The 27625-nt window shown below is 47.1% G+C and overlaps 1 protein-coding gene and 1 long non-coding RNA gene across 9 annotated transcripts; one reads left to right on the top strand and one right to left on the bottom strand.

Moving 5' to 3' along the window:
* Positions 1-2374: 2374 nt before the first annotated feature.
* On the bottom strand, positions 2375-8137 carry LOC127297934 (uncharacterized). Of its 7 annotated transcripts, none has more exons than XR_007849548.2 (6): positions 7123-8135; positions 6975-7027; positions 5891-6308; positions 5638-5797; positions 4840-5125; positions 2375-3057 (listed from the first exon to the last, which is right to left on the bottom strand). It is a non-coding gene; the product is annotated as an uncharacterized lncRNA (long non-coding RNA). The 7 variants fall into 7 exon arrangements; XR_007849546.1 differs by having other exon boundaries at positions 4840-4933; positions 7123-8132; XR_007849551.1 differs by lacking the exon at positions 2375-3057 and adding an exon at positions 3103-4507 and having other exon boundaries at positions 4840-4933; positions 7123-8133.
* Positions 8138-9285: 1148 nt separating this feature from the next.
* Positions 9286-27207, top strand: LOC127297908 (F-box/LRR-repeat protein 15). Of its 2 annotated transcripts, XM_051328008.2 has the most exons (18): positions 9286-10069; positions 11055-11328; positions 11419-11551; positions 22155-22254; positions 22333-22530; positions 22609-22879; positions 22976-23074; positions 23152-23240; positions 23338-23437; positions 23521-23691; positions 24141-24293; positions 24828-24988; positions 25089-25287; positions 25635-26098; positions 26189-26252; positions 26512-26601; positions 26687-26763; positions 26886-27207. In XM_051328008.2, coding segments are annotated over exons 1-18 (3033 nt in total). In that variant the 5' UTR covers positions 9286-9680; the 3' UTR covers positions 26887-27207. The 2 variants fall into 2 exon arrangements, with proteins under 2 accessions (XP_051183968.1, XP_051183967.1); XM_051328007.2 differs by having other exon boundaries at positions 9287-10069; positions 26687-27207.
* The last annotated feature ends 418 nt before the right edge of the window (positions 27208-27625 follow it).

Raw genomic sequence — 27625 nt, 5'->3', positions numbered from 1 at the left:
TACGAACTCGGGGCGGAAAACGGAGCAGAAATTGATGGATTTGGAGGGGCAAACGGTGGAATTTGACGGTGAAAAGTTGGGGAACGATAGATCAACACCAAAGACACAAGATCTGTGGACCAAAACCACAAAAAACGCAACAAATCCTGAGATCCAAATTCGAGCTATTTTTTGGGGAAAAAAATTTTGGCCAAATTTTTGGACGAAATTGGTGGAATCGGAGGGTCAAATCCGTGGCAACCTTTGCTCTGATACCATATGATGCGGGCTAAGCCCGAGGGTGTGCCCAATCTTCACGGTTTGACCCGGGTGAGTGTGATTGCGGAGGGGGATTCGCGGGGAAAGTGGATGAACGCGAAGAACACGATACAAACACACGCACACACACAAATCGGTTATCCTCGTTGGCCCGAACCACCAACCGATAGAATTGCGAGAGAAAGACCAAAGGTAGAATCTCTTGCAAAAGATCGACAAATCCAAATAGAAGTCCAAAGAGTAAAAGACCAACTAAGAATAGAGTTGCAAAGCAAGAGATTCTCAATTGATAGAATTACTAGAATTGAAAAGATCCGGATTAGGAGGAGTACAATAGATGATCACACCTAAGGTGGGGGTTTCCCAAATCCACAAAGGGATAATAGAGGCATAAGCCAATTCATCTAAACATCATCTCTGCCTCATGAAGGTGGGGGTAGGTGTCTATTTATAGGTAAGGGGATGAAGGGGTAAGTTACAAGCCAAAGTGGGCTGAGATCTGGCTGAGGTTCGATGGGGCGGAAGTTCCGGCCGTCCTGGGCGGAAGTTCCGGTCCGGGGCGGAAGTTCCGCCATCGAGGGCGGAAGTTCCGGTCCACGGCTACTGGCTGTGCGAGCATCTTCGATCTTGACACCATGCGGGCGGAAGTTCCGCGATGTCGGGCGGAAGTTCGGCTGGAGCGTCCGACTCTTCTTCCTCCTTCTCTTCCATGCTTCCGTGACATCGGCCTTGCGTCCTCGGGTCTCCATGGCATCCTCTCTTCTCCCCGTACTTGTCGTCGAGTTCCTATCATCAAGATATGACGGGGTATGAAGTAGTATATCGTCCCAAATAGGCGATTCGAGGCACGCGTAAAGGAAAAGATTCACCTTAGCGTGCCGTCTTGGCGATGAAGCACATGATGCGGTGAAGACCGAAGGTCGCCCCGTATCAAAAGGAGGGGTCCAGGCTACTTATATAGGCATACATGGCCAGCAAGGCGAAAAGGTACGCAAGTGGATAACTTAGGCAGTTTGGTGAGTCTTTCCCGTCAAATCCGGTTTGGGGCCGGTCGGAGGCCAGGACTGTGTGCGGTGGTCCGGTCCCTAGGTCCGGTTGACCGTGCGCCAACCGGAACTTCGCAAGTTCCCGTCCGGTTGCCTTCGTGCGATGCGGGGAATCCGGTCGGGCGCCGGTTGGCCGGGCACAGGACCGGATGGTCGGTTGTGGGGCCGGTCGGCCGGGTCTGGACCGACCGGCGTTCTTCCCTTCCTTTGAGCGCTTCGAGCGACGTCGTGTCCAGCTTCGTGATCATCTCCATGTCCCGCTGCTCCTCTCCTTCCCTTGACCATGGCGTGTCCTCCTCTCCGGGGTCTTGATGCGCCTTGTACCTAATGACACATAGCACATCGGCATGAGGTAGTATTCCATCCAAAGGGGTGCTAAGATCAAGGGTGGCGAGGAGCGAGTTCACCTCATCATGTAGAGATTTAACTCGAGCTCGCTTCATTGGTCCACTTGGGGAACTTGTTGGTCTTGGTGTAGCGTCGTCGGTGAGCGGGGCTACATCAGTCACCAACACAAAGAAGCCCGCTCCTGCAGCAAGTGGAACTAGTTCTAACATGTCGACAACGCGCAATTGCGATATGGCTTGTCATACATGTGGTGCCAAGGGTCACTTCAAGCGAGATTGTCCTAACCGCAAAGTTATGATCATTAATGAGGACAATGAGTATGAAACTGGAGATGATGTTGATCCAAATGCTCCAGATGAGGATGATTATAACAGTGATGGGTTTGATGCTTTCCCTTCTGAAGCTCAAACTATTGTTGTCTCGCAGCGTGTTCTTAATGTGCAATAATTTGTTCCAAAGAAAGGCACAACAGGTTCATCTTCATTTATCAATGACGGGCCACCCCTTACCCGTCGCTATGATACCACATGATGTAGGGGGAACCCACTAGTTCCTCCTAGAGTGTTGCCCGATCTTTCACAGCGAGAACCTGGGGTAGTAAATCCTCCCAACAACGCGATGAACGCAGCCTGGAGAAGAGGGAACGGATCCAGCAAGCAACGGATCGACGAACGATACGCCTCAAACCAAGAGCTAGATAATCCTTGATGAACACAAGAACCTTCGCAGCGGAAAATATAGATAAACGGCAGCGCCGTACCCTCGAAGGGATGATACACGTGAACACACGTAATGGGGAAAACCCTAATCTTGAGACTAAACTTGTTCTCTCCTAAACCCTAGCCGCACCTCCACTTATATGAGGGGTGGGGTGGCCGGCCAGCCCCTAGTGGGCCTCTCTACGTTGATTTGGACATGCCCAAACCAAACTGACTCAAATTATTAAAAACCCTAATTGGCCCACATATGACCATAGATATAAAATAAGATAACTACGCTGGTGGAGTCCTGAATCGGGGCTCCACATAGGCCTCCGTGTCCATATCACTATTGTTCCCCAACTCTCCAATTCGTTGCGATCTGGAGTTTTAAGCTACTGAAAGTTTGTGTGATCTGCTGTTCCATTGGGGATTAGAAGATTGCAATCTACCGCTTCGTGGTCGGCGGCTACATGCGCAAGTGTGTGGAGTTGCGAATATCTTGCAGGGTTGAGAGCTGTTGCATTGGCTCAGGAATCAATCGAGAGACTTCGACGCGTCATACAAGTTATCCTCCTCATCATCATCAATTTCATCCGCTGATACCATCACGTGTTCATCAACACCCGTCGCTTACTGAGAAGATCGGGTAACCCCATATCATCACTGGTTACCATGAGTTACCTATTTCCTTAAAAAAACGTCACCTAACAAAGAAGAAGTATGTTCATGAGATTAACAAATCAGTAATAGGTATCATAAAAATTATATTGACTTCATTTATCTGAGATATACTTTGCAAAGGTAAGGTATCTTGGACATCTATAGCTTGCTTAATTTTCCCTAATAACATGAACTAACTATACAACAATATAGCTTCAAGTATTGCATGACTCGTGAAGGAAATGGAAACCACTTGGATGGATTATGTCGTGAGACCTGGATGGCTAGATAGATTCCTTGAGAGTCTAGGGTTATCAAAAAGCTAATGGTACTAACTATGTTTTTTTACGGGAATGGTACTAACTATGTTGGGTAAAAGCTATAGCGTGCATAAGTAGTGCCCTCACAAAAATGATCACATATGGGCTAGGGTCCTCTTAATTCATGGGAATATAGTGGGAGTTCCAAGATGTACTGGCAAATGAACGGACCATAACATACCTTTGCTAGAATTGATTAACTAATATGTAAACGCACTCCAAATATGAAAATGCTCTGACAGTAGCAGTGTGGAAAATTATATAAAATTTTCCTTGTGTCAAGTTTAAGTTTCTATTACCTATCTAATATGAGCCCAAATGTATATGTCCCGTAGCAGATAATTGCAATTGTGACCACTTTCAGTAATCTTTTCAGAAGGAAACATGCAGGTAGAATTAAAAAGAAGAAAAACAACATGACCATATTATTACAGCAGGAAGTTAAAATTATTTTGGTAGAAACAACATGGCCATATTGTTTTATGTAGATAACCATTGATCAGCAAAAATAAATATAATCAGAGGAAACTGCCATGATAAATCGACAATCACATGTGCCATACTTAGTGCTGGGTCCACTTCTAAATTAAACCACATATTTAAGCGAACTACAAAAACATTTGGAGTGGACAAACCTCTGTTTCTTTTATATAAGTGTCGATAGGCATAGAGTTTGGGAGGTGGGTGGTAGAGATGATGGAAGAGATTTCTAGCAACGATAATGCACTGAATGTCCATGCTTACACATGAAAATATGTACTTTCAACCTCCATGGTTGATCGAATAAAAGAGTATCTGCGGTGATATTTGCTGAATAGTACTATGCTACTACATGTTAAGAGAATAAATCAATTTTTGGGAGCATCAAACAACAAAATGTCGTAACAATTCATCTATCCGATTCTACATATAAGAAACACGCATTTCATTTTAGTGCAAATTGTAAAATTCGTACATTGAATTATATATGCCAAACATTTAGTGGTGTACAGGCATATGGGAATCTTCTTTTGGAGTGACACAAAATGGCCAAGGTTGAATAGTCAAATTAGCGAAAAGTTCTGAAACAAGTATATCTTCACTTTCCTGACATATTAAGGAAAGTTAAGACAAAGCCGATGATCTGAAATAAAAATTGTCCTGGGTGCGAAATTTGAGATGAAAATACACTTTCCTGTCAAATTAAGGAAGTATAAGACAAAGCAGATGGTTTGAAAAAAAATTTGTCTTATTTCAGAAGAAAGTGGATAACTATTAATTCAACATATCAGAAGATTTCTTAAATATTGATCCAATACCCAGAGCACTAAGTATAGACCAAAAAAGGCTAAGAGTTATCGCATCCAAACTCTTGCTATCCTTAGCATGACTTACCATCTGAAAGATAACCACTCAACTCAAAAAGGTAATATGAGGTAAAATTTATAAGATTCAAATCTGAACAACCAATGGAGTAAGAAAGAAAAGAAAGCGAATTGTAAAAGGTGAAGAGGTCGGAAAGTTTACCTGATTTGTAGGGGAGTCTAGGCTGCAAGTATCCCTTTAGTTGGAGAAAAGGAGAACATGGTTGTCGACAGAGAAAATTGTAGGGAAAGAGAGCCTGCAAGAGGGGATTGGTAGGTGTTGACAAAGAGAGCTAGATTAACTGGGCTGGAGAACTTTCTTATGACCATAAAGGAATGATGACTTGAAATAGTGATATTGATAGGAAATGCAAGAAGGTAGAGCACATAAAGCTCTAAAATACTTCAGCCCTTCATTCTTACAAAAAGATGAGGCAAGCTCTCAAAACCTGTCAAACAAAACTCTGAAATAACATATGTATAACACAACCTGCATCTGCAAAATTGGCAGTTTAACATAAGACAGAAAAATGTGCGCATTGTATTTCCAAGTGAGGTACTCAAGTACTGATCATAGAGTAGAATGTGTATAGATGTTAGGGCCGAGGCCATAAAAACAGGGCATGCTTGAGCAGCCTGGACGATGGGTGGCCGTCGCCACAAATTTCCTATCTCTCAAAACTTATCATTAGGCAAATCCATTTTATCATGCAAAAGCTTCAGCCACTTATGTGTAGGTATCTAGAAATATACATTCCTTCTTAGTGCCTAGAATTGTATGAAACAAATAGGATCCAACCAGCATGTGTAGTAAGATTATTTAGTGCCTAGAACTTCAAAAACATGAAAGGTTCACAACAAAAGGATTAAGAATTGCAGCCAAACTATATGCACGCAATGTTAACTAAATTATAGAATTGAGCGGCTTGCTTGCTCTATGCATTGAACTTTAAACATGTACCTGATGGATGTACACGTACAGATGATGCTGCATCCGAATATTCAATATGAGAGAGAGAGAGGCTTCAAGCTGTATCAGATGTTGTACACCAGCTCCACCATGTTGAACGGAAGATCCCAATTAATTTATCACCTTCTCCATTACTGTTGATATTTCATTCCTGGCAAGCAGAGAAAAGCTGTTAGCTATCAGTAGATGCACAATTGAAAATAACAATAATAAATATTAAGCATGATGAGACAAAGAGAAGGACCTGTTAGAATATGGTGTGTACAACTGTTGTTACCCGTAAGTTTTTTTTATCAAGCAGGACTCTGTGATTAAACAGGAAAAACAGTATGGTTCTGTCAACAACAGTAGCAAGAACTTGATTTCATTGGCAAGCGCTACCTCACTGATCATTTATACATATTATTTTGCAAAGAAGAACAAATATTTTGTTTTCCCCTGTCAAGTGAAGGAGCTTGCTGGTTTGTCGGTGCAGTTTCAGGTTGCATCGGTCACTTTGTTTGTTGGCTCACCGGAGTAAACCTAGAAGAACGATTCGTATATTTACTTAATTCGTGGTAAGCTCAACGACCCTAGACTCGCCCACAAGGACTGAGTCTTCTTGGCCAGTAATAGCTTCGCCTTATGCACGGGAACTGTAAACCCTAGAAACTGAGTTTCATCTGTAAAAAAGTTCAATGAATAAGGAGAAATTAATGTCCAGCCATTGAAAGTGAAGTGAAGTAAAATATAGCTATGCTGCAACTTTTGATCACAGTCGATAGAGTAGTGAAGTAAAATATAGCTATATTGCAACTTTAATTAGAATCGCAACTAGCATAGTAAGCAGACATAGCAAATAGGAAGAGTACTATCAAATATGGGATTAATGATGACCTGTGAAGGCTTAGAATTCAGGTATGGAACACAAAAATTCTCACGTACTGAGGAGGCATTTGTGCAGGCTGAATATCACACAACTCAAAGTACACATACAGGTTTTACTTGCAGCATTCTTCAAAAAGATTCACCAATCTATAATAAACGTTCAACCCTTCTGTTGCCGCCTACTCAAATTTGATGTGGTGCTATAATACTGCAACCGACCAATAATAGTACATATTCATTTGGAACATAAATCTGCCCTCCAAGTCAGTTAGTTGGCTGCATTATGCCCTTATGCTATGATTCTGAACATAAAAGCAGAGAGAAAATAACCTTACGAAACAATAAGTAAGAAAGGAATAGAGCTAGATGTAAATACTGTAGCAATATTCAGTCATTGCACACTACTTGCTACTCGCTCTCAAGCTATTGGATATAAACAAATGAGAGGAAAAGAGTCATACCAGGCCTGGTCACCCAACTCCTTGCCGTTATCCTCCAGTCCTGCACACGCAGACTGGATCAAATGGTGAGGGTTAACATACTAAGGTTTGAACAATATTGGCAAATGAAAAAGGAATACCGTCACACAAGCATGAGCCTTGAGCATACCAGGGGCGGTCTCGCGCGGTGTTGTGCTTGGACCCTTGGAGCGTGCTCAGGCCAAGCAACTTGGAGATCTTGTCCTTGGCCACCCCGTCGACGACTCTCCATCTTTGCCTGGACAGGTTAGAGAGAGAAAGAGGGGCAGCAGTGCCCGCGTGTGACTGGGATGTGACCAGGCGTCGCCCAGGTCGGCATCCAGAAGGGCAGCGGAGCAGGGCCACCGCAGTGCGTGGCGGTAGGACGGGAAACCAGTGGAGGCGGTGACCGTGCCTGCGGGGTAGTCGTCGGGCGTCGGCCGGGGTAGGGCGGAAACGACCATCTGGGAACGCGGAGACAACGCACCTGCCGTGGCGCCCGTACCCAGGCCGCTGGCGGAGAGAACCGGCGAGAATCCATAGGTATTGGCCGGAGGAAAAGAAGGCCGACGACCACAGGGATCTTCGAAGGGAAGCCCTCAGGACACCTTGGAAGGCGGGGAGCTCGGCCGGAGAAGAACTCAGGGTAGGGGCGAGACTGTGCGTTGGCTGCAGCAGCAATCCGAGCCATACTCGTCCCCACCACCACCGTCGAGGCGTCGACGGGTTCTCTCAATCCCCACCCAGTCCGTGCCCTCTGCTTCTTCCTTGTCATCGATGGCAGAGGAAGCCTCCACCGCAAGCTGCAGCCCACGCGCCGGATCCATGGTCCCGGCCACCACCGCAACTCTCCCCATGCCCCGCCTTCTTGAGCTCGGCGAAGGCGTTCTGGGCCTCCTGGCGGAGCCTATAGCGACGGGTCTCATCGCGTGAAGATGCTCATCCTCCTCATAAGGCTAGGGTTCCGCGGGCGCGTTCCTAGGGGTCTGGCCGAGCACCTCAGTAGTGCGAAAACGAAAGAGGATGAGTCGACGCCGTCAGACGTGTCAGGGAGGGGGAGGAGGGCGGCGGCCCTGGGCAAGGATGCCGCTGGCAGCTGCAAAGAGAGGCTCAAGGCGGTGGAGATAATGGGGAACGAGGAAGTGTGGGGAGGAAATCGAGGAGGCCGTGGGGCAAACCAAATAGTTGGTCAAAGCGGTTCACTAAAAACATTAGGTGCACCCACGGTAAAGAGAAGCCCACCTCAAACCAAAGGAAAAGGACCACGAAAATTCCTAGAGGACATTGAAAGTGCACACAGACGGGAATGAACCACAAAGTTATATACGTGTCAGCTTCACATTAACCTCCAAAAAAATTCAAAACTCTCACAAAAACGATGTTAGTTCCCAAATAGTATAGTAGTTATAATTTCTTTCTTGGGAGTCATTACTTCCTCACATAATATTTTACTACAGGTCATAGCTGAGAATCATTGGGTAGAACTGCTAACTGGCATAATAGATATTTGAATTGAAACAATTATTTGATTAGTGTATAGTTTAAATTTATTCGTTAGTCCATGGCGACACACCACCATATCCCTTAGATTTTGTCATAAAATACATGTTAGGTTTGTTCTTCTTCTCTTTTCTTATTCATGCAGATCTTGATGTAGCTACAATGTTAGCCCTATTGAAAGTACAACTCGCTAACTATTTTCCATATGCTTTGTTCGTGCCTTGGTTTTTGTTATTTTCCCCTCCTTTGCATGAGTATGGGAATATGGTAACAGAGGCTCAAAGGGACATGGATCCAGCCTCCAGGAGAGTATTGTTGCCTTAGTGTGGTATCGAAATTTCGCATCTACGGCAGTCGCCAACTACTCACCGTGTAGTACCAGCGATACATGACAATTGCTTCAGTAGTCATCTTTGTATTCATATAGGCTTTAGTAAGGGATACCCCATCCGCTTCACAATATAAGATGTTATAAGAAACAATATATTCGGTTGTAGTAAGACCTTATATTATGGGATGGAAGGAGTAATAAATTAGTTTTTTCATTGTATTCATATGATGTTAAATTATATGGAGCAACTTTTATTGAATTACACTTGAATCAAAACAAAGTCTTAAGATTTTCAAACTATCATGTGACTAATGATATATAAATGAATTTTGCATGTATTATATCGACATTTGGTGTGATGAATTGAGAGGCCGTGGCTAGCAAAATCAGTAATTTGCAGTAGGGCCATATTTGATTTGGGACCCATATGTCAGTCAGCAAAATCCAACAGGTACATAATGGCCGCAACCTATAACTCCCCTGGCCCAAGCAGTGCCCCCCTCTGTCCCACCCTTCTCCTCCGCCCCCCCTTCCTTTCCGAAGTGCCCGCAAGCCAGCGGCCACCGCCGTTTTCGCGGCGAGCAGATCCGTCCAATCCGTGCAGGAGCAGGCCACCGCTCCGGTACGGACGCCGCGTTCCCTAGCCTTTCCCACCCTGCCGGCGTGTCCATCCCGTATCGCGCGTCAACAGCTGCCCCCAACCTCCAACCCTTGATCCGATTCGACTAAATTTGGTGGAATTGGGCAAGGCGTGGGCTCTAATCGGGCGGGTCTGCTCGTGGTTCGTGTAGGGTTGGTGTCTCGGCGGCCGGAAGTTGGCTGGGCATGCCACCGATGGGGTAGTTCTAGGGTTCGATTTAGTACGGTGGCTTGAGGCGATGGCGGGCGGGGGGAGGATGAAGGGCGTGGAGGGAAGCGGCGAGGGTGCCGGGCAGGGCGAGGAGAGGGATGGGGAGGAGCGGGACGAGCTGGAGCTCGCACTGTCGCTGGGGCCTCGGGGGTGGCATCCGCCGCCACCACCGCCGCTGCCCGCACCCCCCTTGAGATGGACGATGGTCTTCCCTCCATGGGGCCCCGACGAGGCTGGGAGTTCGCAAGCTGCTGAGAGGATTTGGGACTCACCACCTGCCCCACCTCTCAGGTTCGGTGACATTTGGCGAGGCGCTGCGGATGCAGAGGACCACAACAATGGTGAGGAAGATAAGGAGAGTGAGGATGGAGAGAGGGAGCTGCACAATAAACGTCCTAGAGTGCTAGGCTTTGGCGAGTAAGTTGCTCAAATACTGCGTATTCTAAATACTGTATTGTAGACTTGCAGATGTGTTTAGCATTGTTAGGGAACTTGTTGTGTGTGGATTTCTTTTTGCTAGTAGTTTGTAGGCAATCCTTTGAACTGGAAAATAGGTATAATTTATGTCTGAAGAGCTGAACTATATAACGTGGAGGATTGCTACTTGTGGCCTTTTCAAGTACATGTTTGGCATTGCACCGTGGAAAGCCAGAATGGAAGAGGAATATAGACAAATGCACATTTGCATATTTTGTATTTGTCATGTTAACCCCTACCACCCTGTTCTCGTCGTTCATTTTGTTCCTGATTTACGCTGCATCAAATACTTACATGACATTCCTTGCCTCAGTACATTGCTTTCTCCACAAAATATTGCGTGGCGAAGAGTTCTATATTCTATTCGATGCACATTCCCTCTCTTATTAAGATTATTCAGATACTGTCTCCTGCATCCTTGCATTCTGGTATTTAGATTATTCCAGATAGTGTCTCCTACATGTTTGCATAATGTTGTTACAGAAGTTCAAAAAATATTGGATTATTTAGATCACTGTTGCATTTTAGGGTTTTGTTTCTGTATGCCATTAGAATAATGAAGGACAAATTCGCATGAGTGTCAAAGTGGACTGCATCACTTGATTATTTTTGTCTTAGTCTGTGAATTACTGCTGCTGCAATGGTTATACTTGGACTAGCGCAGTTTTTTTTGGAGTTAAACTTAAGATGTGAACATGTTATAATTGAATATTAGTTACTTTGCTTCATTTCTTTTTGATGGATTGTATTTGATTTCTTCATAAAGCTATTTCGTTGATACGGTTAATTACTTACATGGATTGTAGGAAGTTGCTTGGATATTTTTGTTTTTGGAGATAAGTGGTCTTAACGAAATTGTGGTCTACTTGTTAATCAAAGGCATTATTTGATTAGTACTCTTATCTTCATTACTCGTTTTTTGCAGTGAAAGTCCACAACATTCTAGTGTGAATGCAACGCTCTTTGGATTTGAACCACCATGTTTGCATGCTTTTTCTGAACATCATGATCATCCGAAGCTGTCACATTGTCTGGAAAGTGAATTGGATTTTGGGTTGTCACTTTTCTCAAATGATGGTGGAAAGGATATACCAAGGGAGACCAATAATCAGCGTGTCGGCGATGTAGAAAAATTAGGCGGAAAAAATGCAGAAGATACTGAAATAAGAATGGACCTATCTGATGATCTCTTGCACCTGGTGCGCCTGGATGTTTTATTATCACTTCTTTTGCAAAATTAGTATTACTTCATTAAATTCTTACTAATATTTCTGAATGTGCCATTCCAGATATTCTCTTTCTTGTGCCAGAAAGATTTATGTAGAGCAGGCGCTGCATGCAAACAGTGGCAGTCTTCTAGTGTACATGAAGATTTCTGGAAATGTTTGAAGTTTGAGAACACCAGAATATCTCTGCAGAACTGTATGCTTTTTATCGTGCTCTGTTTTTGTTTTTATTTGTTTGCTCTGTTCTGCTTTTACTTATTCAATGAATGCATGTGGCATGCGCATTAACTGTTGTTTGAAATGAATTTAAATAATGTCTACTCGGAAAGTCATATATCCAACAGGTAAGGAGGTGATGATATGTAATCCATGATAGTGACTGGTATAAACTTACTCATCTACTCCCACTTTCATGGACCATTAGGAATGCAATAATAACAGTGAAACAGTCACGTGGAATAACCAGATGGATATGATTTGTTGGCATGTTTTATTTAGTGGTATTGTCTGGCCTCTGATCTAGTTAATTATGGTAGTTCGCTCTTGTACGGTGAAGTCACATTCTCCTTGTTCAGCCGTTGCATTAGTGCTGAGGCGTCCTTAAATATAATGTGAATTTTCTTCGAAGCATTGGGATGGTGGGAGGGAGGTAAAATTGGTCATAGGTTGAATAGTAGATTTAAAATATATATTTAGAAGCATAAACAAAATTCCAAGAGGAAATCACATGTCGTTGTTGTAAAATCATCTACTCCGTGTATGCTTGAGACAAATCTCAGACAACATTTTGGTGCCCTATTGAAATAGAGAAATCATTTCATTGGTCCAAAAAACAAATACAATTGAGCGCTGAACTTATATTTTAATACGGGGGCAAAACAGGTCTAATTTGCAAGCACATTAAGGACTCGAACAACTTCATGTTTGTTTGTCTTTTTTGACTTTTGTAAAGATTTGGTAGAATCAACGTATCTACCAGGTCTAGGGCGGAGATTGTAGGGGAAGGAAGGGGCGGTGTGCGTGCGGAGGCGAGGGCGCCGGCGGCAGGGCGCCGTCGCGCGGCTTGGGGAGAGGCGGCGGCTAGGGTTTGGGACTCCGACTCCTGGAGGAGTCGGCAACAAAATATGTTTATTGCTTGATTGCTCTTGTCGATTACAACTCGTATTTATAATAGAAATCTGCGAAACCCTAATCTGCTAATTGGGCTAAGCCCCTAACTAAGCCTGGCCGGTCGGGCCAGTGGGCCCCCTCCGGCGGTAGACCAGCCCGGTCATAACATCTCTCCCCGCCTGCGCTAACAGCTCGTCCTCGAGCTGGTAGTCTGGATAATGCTGCTGGAACGCCTCACGTGGTTCCCAAGTCGCCTCCTCAGCTGAAAGGCCCTCCCACTGCACCAACAAGTGCCAAATATCACGATGTCGCTGAGCGCGCAGCACCTTGGCCGGGCTGGGAAGTAGACGACCCTCTGCCGTCGGCGGAAGTGGTGGAGTGGCAACCGGCGGATCGCCGCGGTAGGGCTTCAGCAGCCCCACGTGGAAGACGTCGTGAATGCGTGCCCCATCAGGCAACTGAAGGCGGTACGCCAAGGTCCCAACCCGCTCCAAGATGACGAAGGGCCCCGCATAGCGCGGACCAAGCTTGCGCTTGGCTCGCGGGTCGAGGGACTGCTGAGAGCGGTGCAACAGACGTAGCCACACCTAGTCACCCACCGCGTACTCCACCTCGCGGTGACGACCGTCATAGTAGTGCTTGGTGACCTGCTGAGCCTGGACAAGATGCTGCCGCACCTCGGCTAGCATCTCGTCGCGGGTGCGGATTAGCTCGCCAGCTGCCTCCGTCCGCGCCGTCGCTGGGTCCACCGGCAGAATAGGCGGAGGTGGCCTGCCGTAGATCACCTCGAATGGCGTGGCGCGCAGGGCGGAGTGGTAGGAAGTGTTGTAGCAGTACTCCGCCCATGCAAGCCAATCCACCCAAGCGCGAGGGCGATCACCTGTAACACAGCGCAAATACATGGCGATCACCTTATTGACCACCTCGGACTGGCTGTCTGTCTGGGGGTGGAACGCCGTGCTGAATCAGAGTTGGACCCCCGCCATGCGGAAGAGATCCCGCCACACTTGCCCCGCACTGGATCCCGGTCACACACGATGGACGAGGGAAACCCGTGTAGGCGGACGATTCCGTCGAAGAAGGCGCGGGCCACCGACGAGGCCGTGTAGGGATGGCCAAGCGCGACGAAGTGGGCGTACTTGGAGAAGCGGTCAACCACCGTGAGGATGACAGACTTGCCTCCCACCTTAGGAAGGCCCTGTATGAAGTCCATGGAGATGTCGGCCCACACCTGCGATGGTACGTCAAGCGGCTGCAAGACGCCGGCTGGACGCAAAGTCTCCGTCTTGTTGCGCTGGCACGTCTCACACGAACGCACCCAATTCTGGACCATGGCCCGATCGCCAGGGACGTAGAAGTCAGCGCGGAGACGGTGAAGTGTCTTTTGGACACCCTCATGACCCGCGGAATGCGCCAAGAGCAGCACTTGGTGGCGGAGGTCATCGTGGTCGGGCACGAACACGCGGCTCCCATGGAGGATAAGACCGTCGACGAAGCGCCAGGGGTCGTCCAGCTCGCCCGCGTTGAGCTGCTGCCGCAGAAGCTGGGCGTCCGGCGCGGTCGGGGTCGCCTGGCGGACGTGGTCGAAGAGGGCGAAGGAGGGCCCCGAGCCGCCCTTCCGAGACGCCCTAGGCAGTGTCTGGATCGGCGTCGCGGCGGGACAAGGCGTCGGCCACCGTGTTGAGGCGCCCAGGACGGTACTCCACCGTGAAGTCGAAGCCGAACAGCTTGCTGATCCACTGGTGCTGTGGCACCGTCGACAGCTGCTGGTCCAAGAGGAACTTAAGACTGTAGTGGTCCGTACGTACGCGGAACGAGCGCCCCCATAAGTAGGGTCGCCAGTGGCGGACGGCCTGTACCAAGCCAATGAGTTCCTGCTCGTACGCCGCAAGCTTGAGGTGGCGTGCAGCAAACGGCCGGCTGAAGTAGGCGAGCGGCCCGTCGCCCTGGTGAAGGACAGCGCCGAACCCCGCCCCGGAGGCGTCGCAGTCGACGATGAATGGCCTGTCGAAGTCCGGCATCTGGAGGACGGGACCCGTCGTGAGGGCCCCCTTGAGGGCCTCGAAGGCAGCGGTAGCCTCGTCGTCCCAAGCGAAGGCATCGCGCCGCAGCAGGCGTGTGAGTGGCGAGGCGATGAGGCCAAACTCCCGGATGAACTTCCGTTAGTATCCGGCGAGGCCCAGGAACCTGCGGAGGGCGCGTGGGGAGTGCGGCGTCGGCCAGGCGGCGACGGCCGCCACCTTGTCCGCATCCATCGCCACCCCGTCGGCGGAGATGACGTGACCGAGGTAGGCCACAGAGGTCGTCGCAAACGAGCACTTCGAGCGCTTAAGGTGAAGTCGATGCGCTCGAAGCTCGTTGAAGACGATGGCGATATGCTGCAGGTGCTCCACCCATGATGCACTGTAGATCAAAATATCATCGATTTTTAAAACCAGCACAAAACGGCGTAAGTATGGGCGGAGTACGTCGTTCATCAGGGCCTGGAAAGTCGCGGGCGCGTTGGTGAGGCCGAAGGGCATCACCACGAACTTGAAGTGGCCATGATGCGTCCGGAACGCCGTCTTGGCGATGTCCTCCGGGTGCATGTGCACCTGATGATAGCCTGAGCGGAGATCGAGCTTGGTGAAGAACCGCGCCCCGTGGAGCTCGTCAAACAGCTCGTCAACCACCGGGATCGGGAACTTGTCCTTGAGCGTGAGGGCGTTGAGGGCGCGGTAGTCGATGTAGAAGCGCCACGTGCCATCCGACTTGCGCACCAATAGCACCGGCGCGGAGAACGGGGACGTGGAGATCCTGATGATGCCCGCAGCCAGCGTGAGCGCGCACTGGCGCTCCAGCTCGTCCTTCTGCAGCTGTGGGTAGCGGTATGGGCGCACCGCCACTGGCGCCGACCCCGCCGACCCTGGGAGCAGGTGGATACGATGGTGACACGCGCGTGGGGGCGGCAGGGCCTGCGGCTCCTCGAAGATGTCGCCGTGCTGCTGCAGGAGGTGCGTCAGGAGGGGGTGCTCGGCGTCGTCGGCCCCGGAGACGAGATGAAGCTGCGGTGCAGGGGTGGCGCCCCCGAGACCCTCCCAGCGGATGTGGCGACCCTGGCGCCAGAAGGTCATCGTCAGGGCGTCGAAGTCCCAAAGGATGGGACCGAGCGTCCGCAGAAAGTCGACGCCAAGGATGAAGTCAAAGCAGCCCAAGTCGATGCCGGCGCACGTGATGACGAAGTGCTCGTCGCCATGATTTTTGAGTCGCCGAGTCAAGTCAAGTCGCCGAGGCTGAGACTCGTGACTTGGTGACTTGACTCAGTGACTAGGGCTTGTATAGTCGCCCCAAGTCGCCTAGCATGTACTAGCAGTTTTTTTCCATCTTTGTAATATCAAACTTGTAAAACATACTGAAATAAAGAGTATTACTTACTTGTTGGTTGTCCATCTGTCCAAGTTCTTTTCCTTGATGATCCATGTTTCTTTGGAGCTGAAAAACATTGGCACATAAGAAAAACAGCAGCAGTTGTACACTTTTACAGAAAATAAGCAAGCATTAATTTAGTTCACTACATTCAACAAGCAAATAGCAATCATGTGTCCAAAACAAGGCACACCAGCCGCAAACCCATACGCATGGTCCTAAACTCCTAATAGAAAGTAGATAGTATATACATCCAACTAGCAAACAACAATCATCCTTCACTCAGTTCACTCAATCACTCATCATAGTAAGAGTAACGAAGATGATCATCTTCTTCACTGTCTCTCGCATCGTCATCTTCACCTCCACCTTCATTTCCACCTTCATCTTCACTTGTTGAATAATCTTCAAGCTCAACCTCAGGAACAACCTCCTCTTCCTCTTCAACTGGAGTTTCCATCACTCGAGCTCGAGAATAGTGGATGTTAGCAGTACCAGCTGGAGGCTGACTCCCACGTCTTCTTAGGTTGTGCAAAGGACCTTCAGATGCACCAACTGCTGCATCAACTTCAGCCCAAGTGATATCAGCACCCTCATAAACTGGCTGGGCATTAGCATCAATCCATTCATTTTCCCAATCTAGATCTTCTAGGACCAATGGGTCAGACCTAACCCCTTTGGAGCCTTCCTCGCGAAGCTTCTGGAACCTGTCAGCGTTCTTCCGATTGTATTGAACAAAGGTCAGATCGTTGAGTCGTTGGAACTCCAACCTAGGTCTCTTTTTGCTGTGGATCTGAAACAACATACAACAAGAAAACAATAATTATTAGTTCTTACTTTCAGCTCCACAAGTCCATATAATTAAAGAGAAAACTATGATCTAAAAACAGCATAGAAGAGAACTTACATTTGCAAAGGCTGACCAATTGCGCTCACAGCCAGAAGCTGAAGCACAAAGGCTAACAATGTGCTTTGCCAAAGATTGCAGCTCAAAAGCAAGTCCACCATAAGCGCCCCACCAAATAACTAAATACAAATGAAGAAAATGTTAGAATTTGCAAGTTAAGAAAGATGGCTGTTGTAAGGTAAGAAACATAGGTGCTAGATTCTTACGAGGACTCTTTTTTGATCGGTCCTTGATGGCCAACTTTGAGCTGAAGCATTCACCTTCACCTCTCTCATAGTCATCAGCTAATCTGCTAATCAAGCTTGCTTTATCATCATTGGGCTCCATGTGCACTAGCACCTCATTGAACATATGCCTCAGCTTTTGACAATATCTTGCATTCTCAGGCTCAGCTTTGAGATCATAGAAACTGTTGGGGTTTAAGAATAGTGCAGCCCCATACAACTTCACACCCATTTGGGATTCCCACCTATCCTCAACTATTTTGATCACTCTCTTGAGTAAAGTTGGCTTCTCCTCTATTGCAGCCTTGATTTTGTCCTTCACAAAGTCCATCGCAGCCATTACCTCAGGCATGGCTGGCCTCTCATCTCCATCAACAATCCTTAGTACCCTTAGAAGAGGCAGAGACACTTTCATGCAAGTCTCCACAGAGTTCCAAAAATTAATAGACAACACATCTTCTTGAACCTTTTGTCCCACAGGTGAGGTTGACAACTTCTTATTGTTATGCCAAACATCACCCACAAACAACTCTTTGAGAGCTTGCTTGTGTTTGTGCAAGCTTGCCAAGTTGAGGAAATTTGTGGCAAATCGAGTTGCCCCAGCCCTCACCAAATCAGCATTGTTGGTCTTCATTCTCATTTCATCAAGAATTTTGATATGCCTATAGATGAAAGTGGTCACCCTCTTGCCATTTGTAATGCATTCAGCAAATTGCTTGATCTTGCAAATTGACCCCAACATCAGGTTCAAACAATGGGCTGCACAGGGTGTCCACCATAATGTTGGGATCCTTTCCATTAGGACTCTGCCTGCTGCCTTGTAGTTAGCACCATTATCAGTGCAAATCTGAACCACATATTGTCTTCCAATGTCATTTATCCTTTTCTCCATTAAATCTGCCAATAGTTCTTTGTCAGCTACTACGCCTGATATGTTGACACTATCAATGAAGTAAGACCCAGCTGGACTATTGACAAGGAAGTTCACCAAGTGCCTACTCCTCCCATCTGTCCACCCATCTGACATTAGTGTGCAGCCATACTCTTGCCAAGCCAGCTCATGCTTATCTCTCAATTGTGTTGTCTTTGTCTTTGCTTTCGCAAGGAGTGGAAGCCTAAGGGAGTGTACTGTTGGAGGGATGTAGCCTGGACCATACTGCCCAGTGGACTCCAATGCAATCTCAAATGCTCTTGACCAAGTAACATTGAAGGGAATGGCATTGGCATAGAAGAAATCTGCCCAATGCTGAGCAATTCTATCCTTGTCCTCAGAGGTCCTTTTGAAGCAACCTGCATTCAATGCAGCTTGAGAAGGATCCTTTGAGTGCCTTAGCTCAATGACTTCTTCCGGACTCTTCCTAAGCATGCCGGCAATTGTTCTTGAACTCTTTTGTGTCGGTGATTCAATTAGGACAGTCTCTGCCTTCCTGTTTGCTGCTGTTTGAGTTGCCTCTGCATCCTCTTCTTCATCATCATGTGCTGCTCCTGCATTGTCTTGATCAAACTCCCCTATAACATTATGCTTTGAAGCATATGCCCTCATAAATTCCAGCATCTCCTTTGAAGCAGCCTCTGGCACCTTCTTGCACTTTGTAGAATTTTTCTTCCCTTTAGTACTAGCTCCAGCTAGGTGACGCTTGAACCTTGCTATTCCGCCATGAATATCTCTCCCGCAGAATTTGCATCTTATTCTGTCCCTTCTGTCCATGTCATGCCAATATCCATATTTCCATCCAGGGTCCCCCGAATTTGCCTTCCGCTTAGGATCGTTGGATGGATCATATGGTGGAGGCTCATGCCCATTGCCACCGCCTGGAACGATCTGATTTGGCTCACCTTCAGCCATCCTCTATTTGGCACAGGAGAGTTCAGAGAATCAGAGCAACATACAAAAATGGCATAGTACAGCAGTGGCCAGTGGCAACTAGCAACATACAGGCACAGAAGATCCTAAGGCATACACGAGACAAAAGGCATACTTGCATACAAAGAGCCACAGAAGATAGTCACAGAGGACAGCAAAATCAGAGAGAAAGAGAGGGCCGAGCTGGGGTTTTGACGAGGGAGACGGAGTGACCGAGCTGGAAGGCATACACGAGACAAAAGGCATACAGGCACAGAAGATCCTAAGCTAGGGTTTTGACGGGGGAGACGGAGTGACCGAGCTGGAAGGGCTGCAGTGGATGGGGGTGGACGTGGAGGACGCGCGCCGGCGAGCTCGGACCTTGGAGGCAAGGGGCGGCGACGGAATCGACAACTGCGGCCGGGGCTTGTCCGTGTCCGAGCTTGGAGGTGGCCGAATCGCGGGAGGGCGTGAGAAGAGGAAGGGCTCCGTCGCGGCGGAGGTTCAGCCGCCCTCGATTCGAAAGGGGCGTGTCACCGGCGAGGAGCAGGCCGGTCCTAGGTCACGGCGGCGAGCTCCATTCTTCCCGCATGTGACCTCCCGCGCTTCCCCTCCTTTTCCCTCCCTTTCTCTCTGGAAGCCCGCGCGTTTCCCTTGATGGGAGGAGCTTATATTCCCCTCCCCTGAATCTTCCTGGCAGTGGCCCTCACCTGAGCCGAGCCGCGCGACTTGCGACTCTCCGCCGGCGACTAATTGCTGCAAGTCGATTTTGAGTCACCGAGTCGCGCGACTCGCTTCATGAGTCAAGTCGCCTGGGCGACCCAGCGACGCCAGGACGACTTGGCGACTATACGGCGACTCAAAAATCATGCTCGTCGCCAATGGTGAGGGGTACATGGTGGACCACCCCATGGCAGTGAAGACGGTCACCGTTGGCCACGGTCACGCGGAGGTGATTCCCGCCTGTCGGCTGTAGCGCGAGGCGGCGCGTAGTGGCGGGTGGGAGAAAGTTGTGCGTGGAGCCCGTGTCCAGCAGCGCCACCAGGGTCTCGCCCTGGATCGTGACCGATAGCAGCATCGTCCGCTTGTGGCGGATGCCGGCGAGTGCGTGTAGAGAGACGACGAAGGCCGTGGCGGCCGCGTTGGTCGGCTCGGCTGGCTTGGACGTGGTGGCAACCGTCCCGGTCGTCGGGTCGCCCTCCTCCACGTCGACTGTCTCCAGGTAGAAGAGGCGTGGGCACACGTGGCCGGGCGTGTAGGGGTCGTCGCAGTTGAAGCAGAGCCCAAGGTGGCGGCGTTTGAGCTGCTCTGCCGGGGTGAGGCGGCGAACGTACGAGTAGCCGCGGCGGCGGGGCCGGTAGGTCCAGGTGGGGCGGGGCGGGTGGCAGCCGCGGCCGTAGGAGGAGGCCGAGCGGCGCGGGCGCCGCGGGGCAAGGGTGCCTATTGAATCGCCTGGGCGCGACGCTCATAAGCGCGCGCGTAGTGCATTGCCGTCTGGAGGTCCTGCGGGGCCTGGAGGTCCACGTCCATGCGGATGTGGTCAGGAAGTCCGCCAATGAAGAGCTCGACGCGTCGTTGTCCCGTCACTTCGGGCGCATGGCACGCGAGGGCCTGGAAGCGGTCGGCGAAGTCCTGCACCGTGGTGGTGAAGGCCAAACTCCCGAGTTCTGCCAAGCGGCTGCCGCGGATCGGGGGGCCGAAGTGGAGAAGGCAGAGCTCGCGGAAACGGTCCCATGGGGGCATGCCACCCTCGTCCTGCTCCAGGGAGTAGTACCACGTCTGGGCGGCGCCGCGGAGGTGGTACGAGGCGAGCCACGTCCGGTCCGAAGCAAGAGTACGCTATCCCCGGAAGAACTGCTCGCACTGGTTGAGCCAGTTGAGAGGGTCCTCGACGCCGTCATACGTGGCAAAATCCAGCTTGACGTAGCGTGGGGGAGCGAGGCCGGCGGCGCCCTGGACAGGGTACTCCGCGTGACCAGCGGAGGGCTCCGCGAAGCGCGAGTACGTCGGTTCCGGGAAGGACGGTCGCGGAGGGTCCCCAGCGGCCGTGTAGACGGGGGGAGGCGCCGGTGCGGCCGAGTAGACGGGCGGGGGCTCCGTCGCGGTCACCCACGCCGGGAGCCGGGAGGGCGACGGCGGAAAGCGCACCCGCCGGATGGGAACGCATGGCAGGGTAGCGAGGTGGGACTAGCGCTGGGGCCCGGCTGCCATGGCGCCCACGGCGGCGGAGGCGGCGAGGCCGAGGGCGGCACAGGCACGCCCTGGGCGGATGGGATCGCCGGCGCGGCCGGGTAGGCGGTGAGGGGCGGCGGCAGGGATGGCGAGGTCATCCCCTGCTTGCCGATCAAGTACAGGCGGATGCCCTGGACCGCGGTGACGAGGTCGCGGATGGCCGTCGAGAGCTCCTGCTGCGAGAGGAGGGCGGCGTCGGCGGCATCCACCATGGGCGTCGCGTCTCCCGTGGAGGGTGGCGGCGAACGCGGCGGCAAGTGCGCGGCGGCGGTGGAGATTGTAGGGGAAGGAAGGGGCGGTGTGCGTGCGGAGGCGAGGGCGCCGGCGGCAGGGCGCCGTCGCGCGGCTTGGGGAGAGGCGGCGGCGCAAGGCTGAGGCGGCGGCTAGGGTTTGGGACTCCGACTCCTGGAGGAGTCGGCAACAAAATATGTTTATTGCTTGATTGATCTTGTCGATTACAAGTCGTATTTATAAGAGAAATCTGCGAAACCCTAATCTGCTAATTGGGCTAAGCCCCTAACTAAGCCTGGCCGGTCGGGCCAGTGGGCCCCCTCCGGCGGTAGACCAGCCCGGTCATAACAAGATTGTTCTTTCCACCTGGGAGCACCTTTGAGTTTCCAGTGGGAGAATATTTTTGTTAATCAAAGCTTCAGCCAAGACTATCCTATGTCCTTGTTGCCAACTTCCCATCTGCAGTACACAACCTGTACCCTCCTCTTGCTGTTCCATTTTTTATGCTGATGTCTTTTCTAGCCCAACTACCCTTCTCGTATCTAACCACTCATGTACACTGATTTTAAGTTCTTGTTATTAAAGTAAATTATCAAGCACTTACAATTTTATTTAGATTGAAGTCTGTTATTTGTTTTTTTGGAACTCTTTGACTATGCTTTTATATATTTCAATCAACAATGGCAGAATTTCTATACTAAGCTGTTGAGCTAACTTTGTGTCCTTCATTAAGGCTGCAGCAGCGAACTAGTTTAACCATTTTCATTTTGTACCTTCATATTCTTTGTGACCCCACTGAATTACTACTGTGTTGCTTACATGGTTTATCGACATGTTGCTTTTGCAGTTGTTAATATTTGCCGCCGTTATCAGAATGTGACAATTCTCAATTTGTCTGGTGTCATGGAAGCAGAAGAATTAGTGATGAACGCAATAACATTCTTAAGGTTTTTCCTGTTGATTTCTTTCTTTGTGGTTGAAATGTTACTGTCCTTATTATATTTCCCAAATTGGGGTTTTTTCAGGCATCTTAAGACCTTAACAATGAGCAAGGGACAGCTGGGAGATACATTTTTTCAAGCTTTAGCTGAATGCCCATTGCTGAATACTTTAACAGTCAGTGATGCATCTCTTGGTAGTGGCATTCAAGAAGTAACAGTTAATCATGATGTACTGCGTGAACTTCAAATTGTGAAGTGTCGAGCACTCAGAATATCTATCAGGTAATGATTATTTGCGCAATTAATTTCCCTGAGATATTTGTATGCCTTCTTAACTAATGTATGATGTTTTACCTCCAGATGTTCACAACTTCAAATACTGTCTCTGAGACGAACTGGCATGGCTCATGTATCTCTCAATTGTCCTCAATTGCTTGAATTAGATTTTCAGTCCTGCCATAAGCTTTCTGATACTGCAATTCGTCAAGCAGCTACAGCCTGTCCTCTGTTAACATCACTAGATATGTCATCCTGTTCATGTGTTACTGATGAGACATTGCGTGAGATAGCTACTGCATGTCACAGTCTTTCTGTTCTTGATGCATCTAACTGCCCCAACATTTCATTTGAGGTTCATTTTACTCCATCTCTTTTATGTCTTCGTTAGATCTTCCCTATCACTATTCATAGCATATGTCTGACACTTTTTTTTTTGTTTCCATTGAAGTCGGTAAAGCTTCCGATGTTGATAGACTTGAGACTATCAAGTTGCGAGGGAATAACATCTGCTTCAATGAGTGCAATATATTTTAGTCGTATACTTGAGGTAGTGCTTCAGTTCACCTGTGGTTAATTATGTTGCTGTTTTTCCTGAGAATCAATGGAAAATTCTTTTCATTCCAGGCATTGCAACTTGATAATTGTAGTCTGCTGACATCTGTGTCCTTGGATCTGCCACATCTCAAAAACATTAGTCTTGTGCACCTGCGCAAGTGAGTGTAGCTGGCTTTCTTTATGTTTGTTATTCACACTGTTTTCTTACAAGTTTCGTCCTTGTTTGTTACTTGATTGTATTACCTGCCATCTTAGGTTTGCCGATTTGAATCTGCGGAGCCCTGTTCTTTCTTACATCAAAGTTTCCAGATGTTCAGCACTTTGTTCGGTCACCATAACATCAAATGCCCTTCAGGTTAGCTCTTATGTTTTCATTTGCCATTATATTTTCTGATTTACATGGGTTTTATCGTGTCCTAAATTTACGACTACCTGCAGAAACTGGTGCTTCAAAAACAAGAGAGCCTTTCTAGTCTATACTTGCAATGCCACAATCTAACTGAAGTGGATCTTAGTGATTGTGAGTCATTGACAAATGAAATTTGCGAAGTTTTCAGTGATGGGGGTGGTTGCCCTATGCTCAGGTCATTAATTCTTGATAACTGTGAGGTATGCTGTGCGCAGATGCACCTTACACTCATATGAAGTGTTACCACCTCTGTGCTAGAACACTTATTTTTTTACTGATCCAATCCAAATTAATTGAAGTTCTAAGTTTTTTGAAGTCAAAATTCTTCGGTTTGACCAAGTCTATAGAAAAATATATCAGTTTATTCATAAAATAAGTTTCTGGACTATATATTTGATGTTGGTTGTATTGACACATTTTTTTGTAGACTTCGTGCTTAAAGAGAATTTACTCAGGACAAAGCTAGAACTTCAAATAAATAAAGTAAAAAACATCGCTATTTATGTTGTTAAGATAAGATGTGACATTGTTACATTTTTTGCAAAAATAGTGCTACAGTTTAACCTATGTATTCACATATTTTTGTGTTCCGAGAAGATTGTGGCATCTTTCATATATTAAGTTCACTTGATGTTTTTTCTTATCTCAGAGTCTGAGTGCTATGGAACTGAATAATAGCTCCTTGATTAATCTCTCACTTGCTGGTTGCCGTTCGATGACATTCCTGAAACTTGCGTGTCCAAAGCTTCAAATGGTTAATCTTGATGGTTGTGATCATCTTGAAAGAGCATCATTTTGTCCCGTGAGTATTTTTATCCGTTACACTTACGAGATTCAGCATTTTTTCTTGGAACTCTGAAACAAATTAACTGATATGAACAACCTTCTATTGTGTATGATAAGTGGTCCATCTCTCGGAACCGGGTTGAATACCACTCTTTCAGGACCTTGAAAAATAAGCGAGTAGCTTGTAGTTTGAGTGTTTGTCTGGGTCCATTTGTTCTACTAGTTGCCTTAATTTTATCTGATTGATGTATGGACATTAAAATGGTGTTTCAAAGGATGCTGTAGCTTATTGTTGGGCTTACAAATTTTATTTATCTGATTACCCTTGTGAGGACTTGCGAAAGCCATTTGATTTGTTGTTTTGGTAGATAGGGCTGGTGGTCAACTTCTTATGCTTAGCAGAGGGTGTTTTGTCTGGTCAATTGATGGAAGCATATATTTGTAGAAAAAGTGTTGAAGCAAACCATTATGGATATGAACAAAAGAGCATATTTTAATTAGCTAGATAAATTAATGTATCTGTACTGTCTGACATATACTTCTTTTCTAGGTTGGTCTCGAATCCCTAAATCTTGGAATTTGTCCAAAGTTGAGCGTTCTACATATAGAGGCTCCAAATATGTCTATATTGGAGCTAAAGGGCTGTGGTGTCCTCTCCCAGGCTTCAATTATTTGTCCTCACTTGACATCTTTAGATGCCTCTTTCTGCAGGTTGGTGCTTCTAATTTCCTTTCTTTGCAAATTTTGGGGCAAACAGCTGAGCATTGTTGGCTGATAATAATTGTTTCTGTACTTTGTTTTCCATATTCAGGCAGCTTATGGATGATTCGTTGTCTAGAACAGCAGAGGCATGCCCTCTTATTGAACATCTTATCCTGTCGTCATGTTTATCCATTGGCATCAGTGGATTATCTTCTCTACAATGTCTTCATAAGCTGACTTTTCTTGACCTATCATATACATTTTTAATGAACTTGAAGCCGGTGTTTGACAATTGTCCCCAGTTAAAGGTATGTACCTGATCTGTCTTACCACTTAGTAAGATATCTTATGGTGTGGACCCTCGCATACAACATATAACAAATGAAAAATCATTTTGAACTTGACTTGCTAATGTCATATTTGTGGCAATAGTGCCATTCCTTGAAAACCATGTAGATTAGTATATATTATCTAGTGCATTTTTTAGTTAGAGCAGCTATGGCAAGCTCATGTCTGTGCTATCTTATAAATGCATTGTTCCAGCATTTTGACGTTACTACCATGTGATGCTTTATTAACTGAATGTTGCAAAGGCGTAGATATGTTCCAGAAGAATGGAATTACTGCGTACTTACAATTTGTGTTCTTTTTGCAGGTCTTGAAACTTTCAGCTTGCAAGTATCTGAGTGATTCATCTTTAGATCCACTCTACAGAGAGGGTGCTCTTCCGATGCTTGTTGAGCTTGATCTGTCCTACTCATCTATTGGGCAGAATGCAATAGAAGAGTTGCTTGCATGCTGTACAAATTTGGTTAATGTGAACTTGAACGGATGTACAAACTTGCATGAATTGGTGTGTGGTTCAGAATATTCCTGGTCCATTGATATGCCAGTTGATGTTTACCCCTCTGATTCTGCACCAGAGAAGATTAAAGATATCAATGGGAGGCCTGATTATCTGCTCGAAGTTCTCAACTGTACTGGTTGTCCAAATATTAAGAAAGTTGTTATTCCTTCAATGGCGAATTACCTGAATTTGTCCAAAATCAACCTTAATCTGTCTATAAATTTGAAGGAAGTTGATCTGAAGTGCTCCAACCTTTACAGTTTAAACCTGAGGTAGTACTAGTGTGCATTTCTGTGCTGTTCCAAGTTTATCTGTCCAACAGCTTATGCATTTACATCTACTATTCTACTTGTTTTTTGCAGCAATTGTAGTGCACTAGAGATTCTGAAGCTTGATTGCCCAAGATTGGCAAACCTCCAACTTTTGGTACTATTCTTCATGCAACTTATGTTATCAAAACGTACTGGCTAGTTAATGTATAGGAAATTAGGAATATTACTACTACAATGTTTCTGTTAATCGTAAATGGAGTTTGCTGGCATAAACTGACATCTTGTCTATAAAAACAGCAGCCCATCAGGAGTTGAAATATCGATAATTGTAGATATAAGGCACTTATTTAAAACAGTGGTTTTATCTGGTATTGTGGCGTACACTTAACTCTTTCAGTATCATTCTCTTGTAGGCATGCACTTTGTTGCAAGGGGAGGAACTAGAATCTGCACTATCCTTTTGTGGTGCTTTGGAGATCCTTAATGTACACTCTTGTTTGAAAGTAAGCTTTAATATTTGGTGTGCATTACTAGTTAAATTGTATCTGAATTTCCTTGTTCTAAAGAAGCCTTTGTATTTCTGAACAGATAAGCGCGTGGGATTATGGCAGACTACAGGCTGTTTGTCCAACCCTCAAGCGCATCCAGAGTGGCCCCATTGCATAGTATGAATGATGCTGCTTTCTTAATGGACTAGAATCAATTAGTCCAGATTTGAATAAAAAAAAGCCCATCGCGGCACTCTCTCTACATACTAATGCAGCATTGCGAATATATTGCTTGGCAGGATGTATTAGGAGCCAGAGCTGATGCAAGCCTATTTCTCCAATGGATAAGTACCTAGCTGAATCTGTTTCCTTGTTGGAACAAGGAAACTGCTTTCCTTTGTTTGTTTGTATTTGCTTTTGAAGTGCAGCGATTAAATGACCCGAGTTGTATTCCCGTTTATATGAATAATCTTATTGTATCTGAACTAGAATGTATGTTCCATTTGAGAAGTGGTGTGCTAACCGGAGATGCACTCATGTGCATATGCTCCTGCCACCGTAAACAACAATTTAAAATGTTAAAAAAATTCTGGATAAAAATTGTGCCCATACATTTTGACATTCTATTGTGTACACATTAAGTTTCGTTGACAATCGGCTTTTCTTGTGTCATGTGCAAAAAAATGTCTGATGAAGATTCCTTTTAGCACCAGATTTTGTCTAAAGAAAATGTGTACTGAAGAGTCTTTATTTAGCACCAACCTTTTCTTTTTTACGTATGATATAGAAAATATTGTTTTTTCGTGAAATGCCTTTGCGATAGAACATCGAGACGAATGAGCTACATTGTTTGTCGGAATTTTTAAATTTTTAAAATATATTGAAAATGCATTTTAAAATCAGGAGCATATGTACATGTGTGCAAAATCGTCTTGTCCTGTGCTAATTTTGTACCCATAATTGCTTCCGTCGTTTTCCAACTGGTCACCATATTTATTCTGTAGCATTGAATTGTCGTTTCCCAACTGGTCACCATATT

This window comes from Lolium perenne, chromosome 1 (genome assembly GCF_019359855.2).
Source record: "Lolium perenne isolate Kyuss_39 chromosome 1, Kyuss_2.0, whole genome shotgun sequence".
Lineage (NCBI taxonomy): Eukaryota > Viridiplantae > Streptophyta > Magnoliopsida > Poales > Poaceae > Lolium > Lolium perenne.
This window is presented reverse-complemented; position numbering and strand designations above follow the sequence as displayed.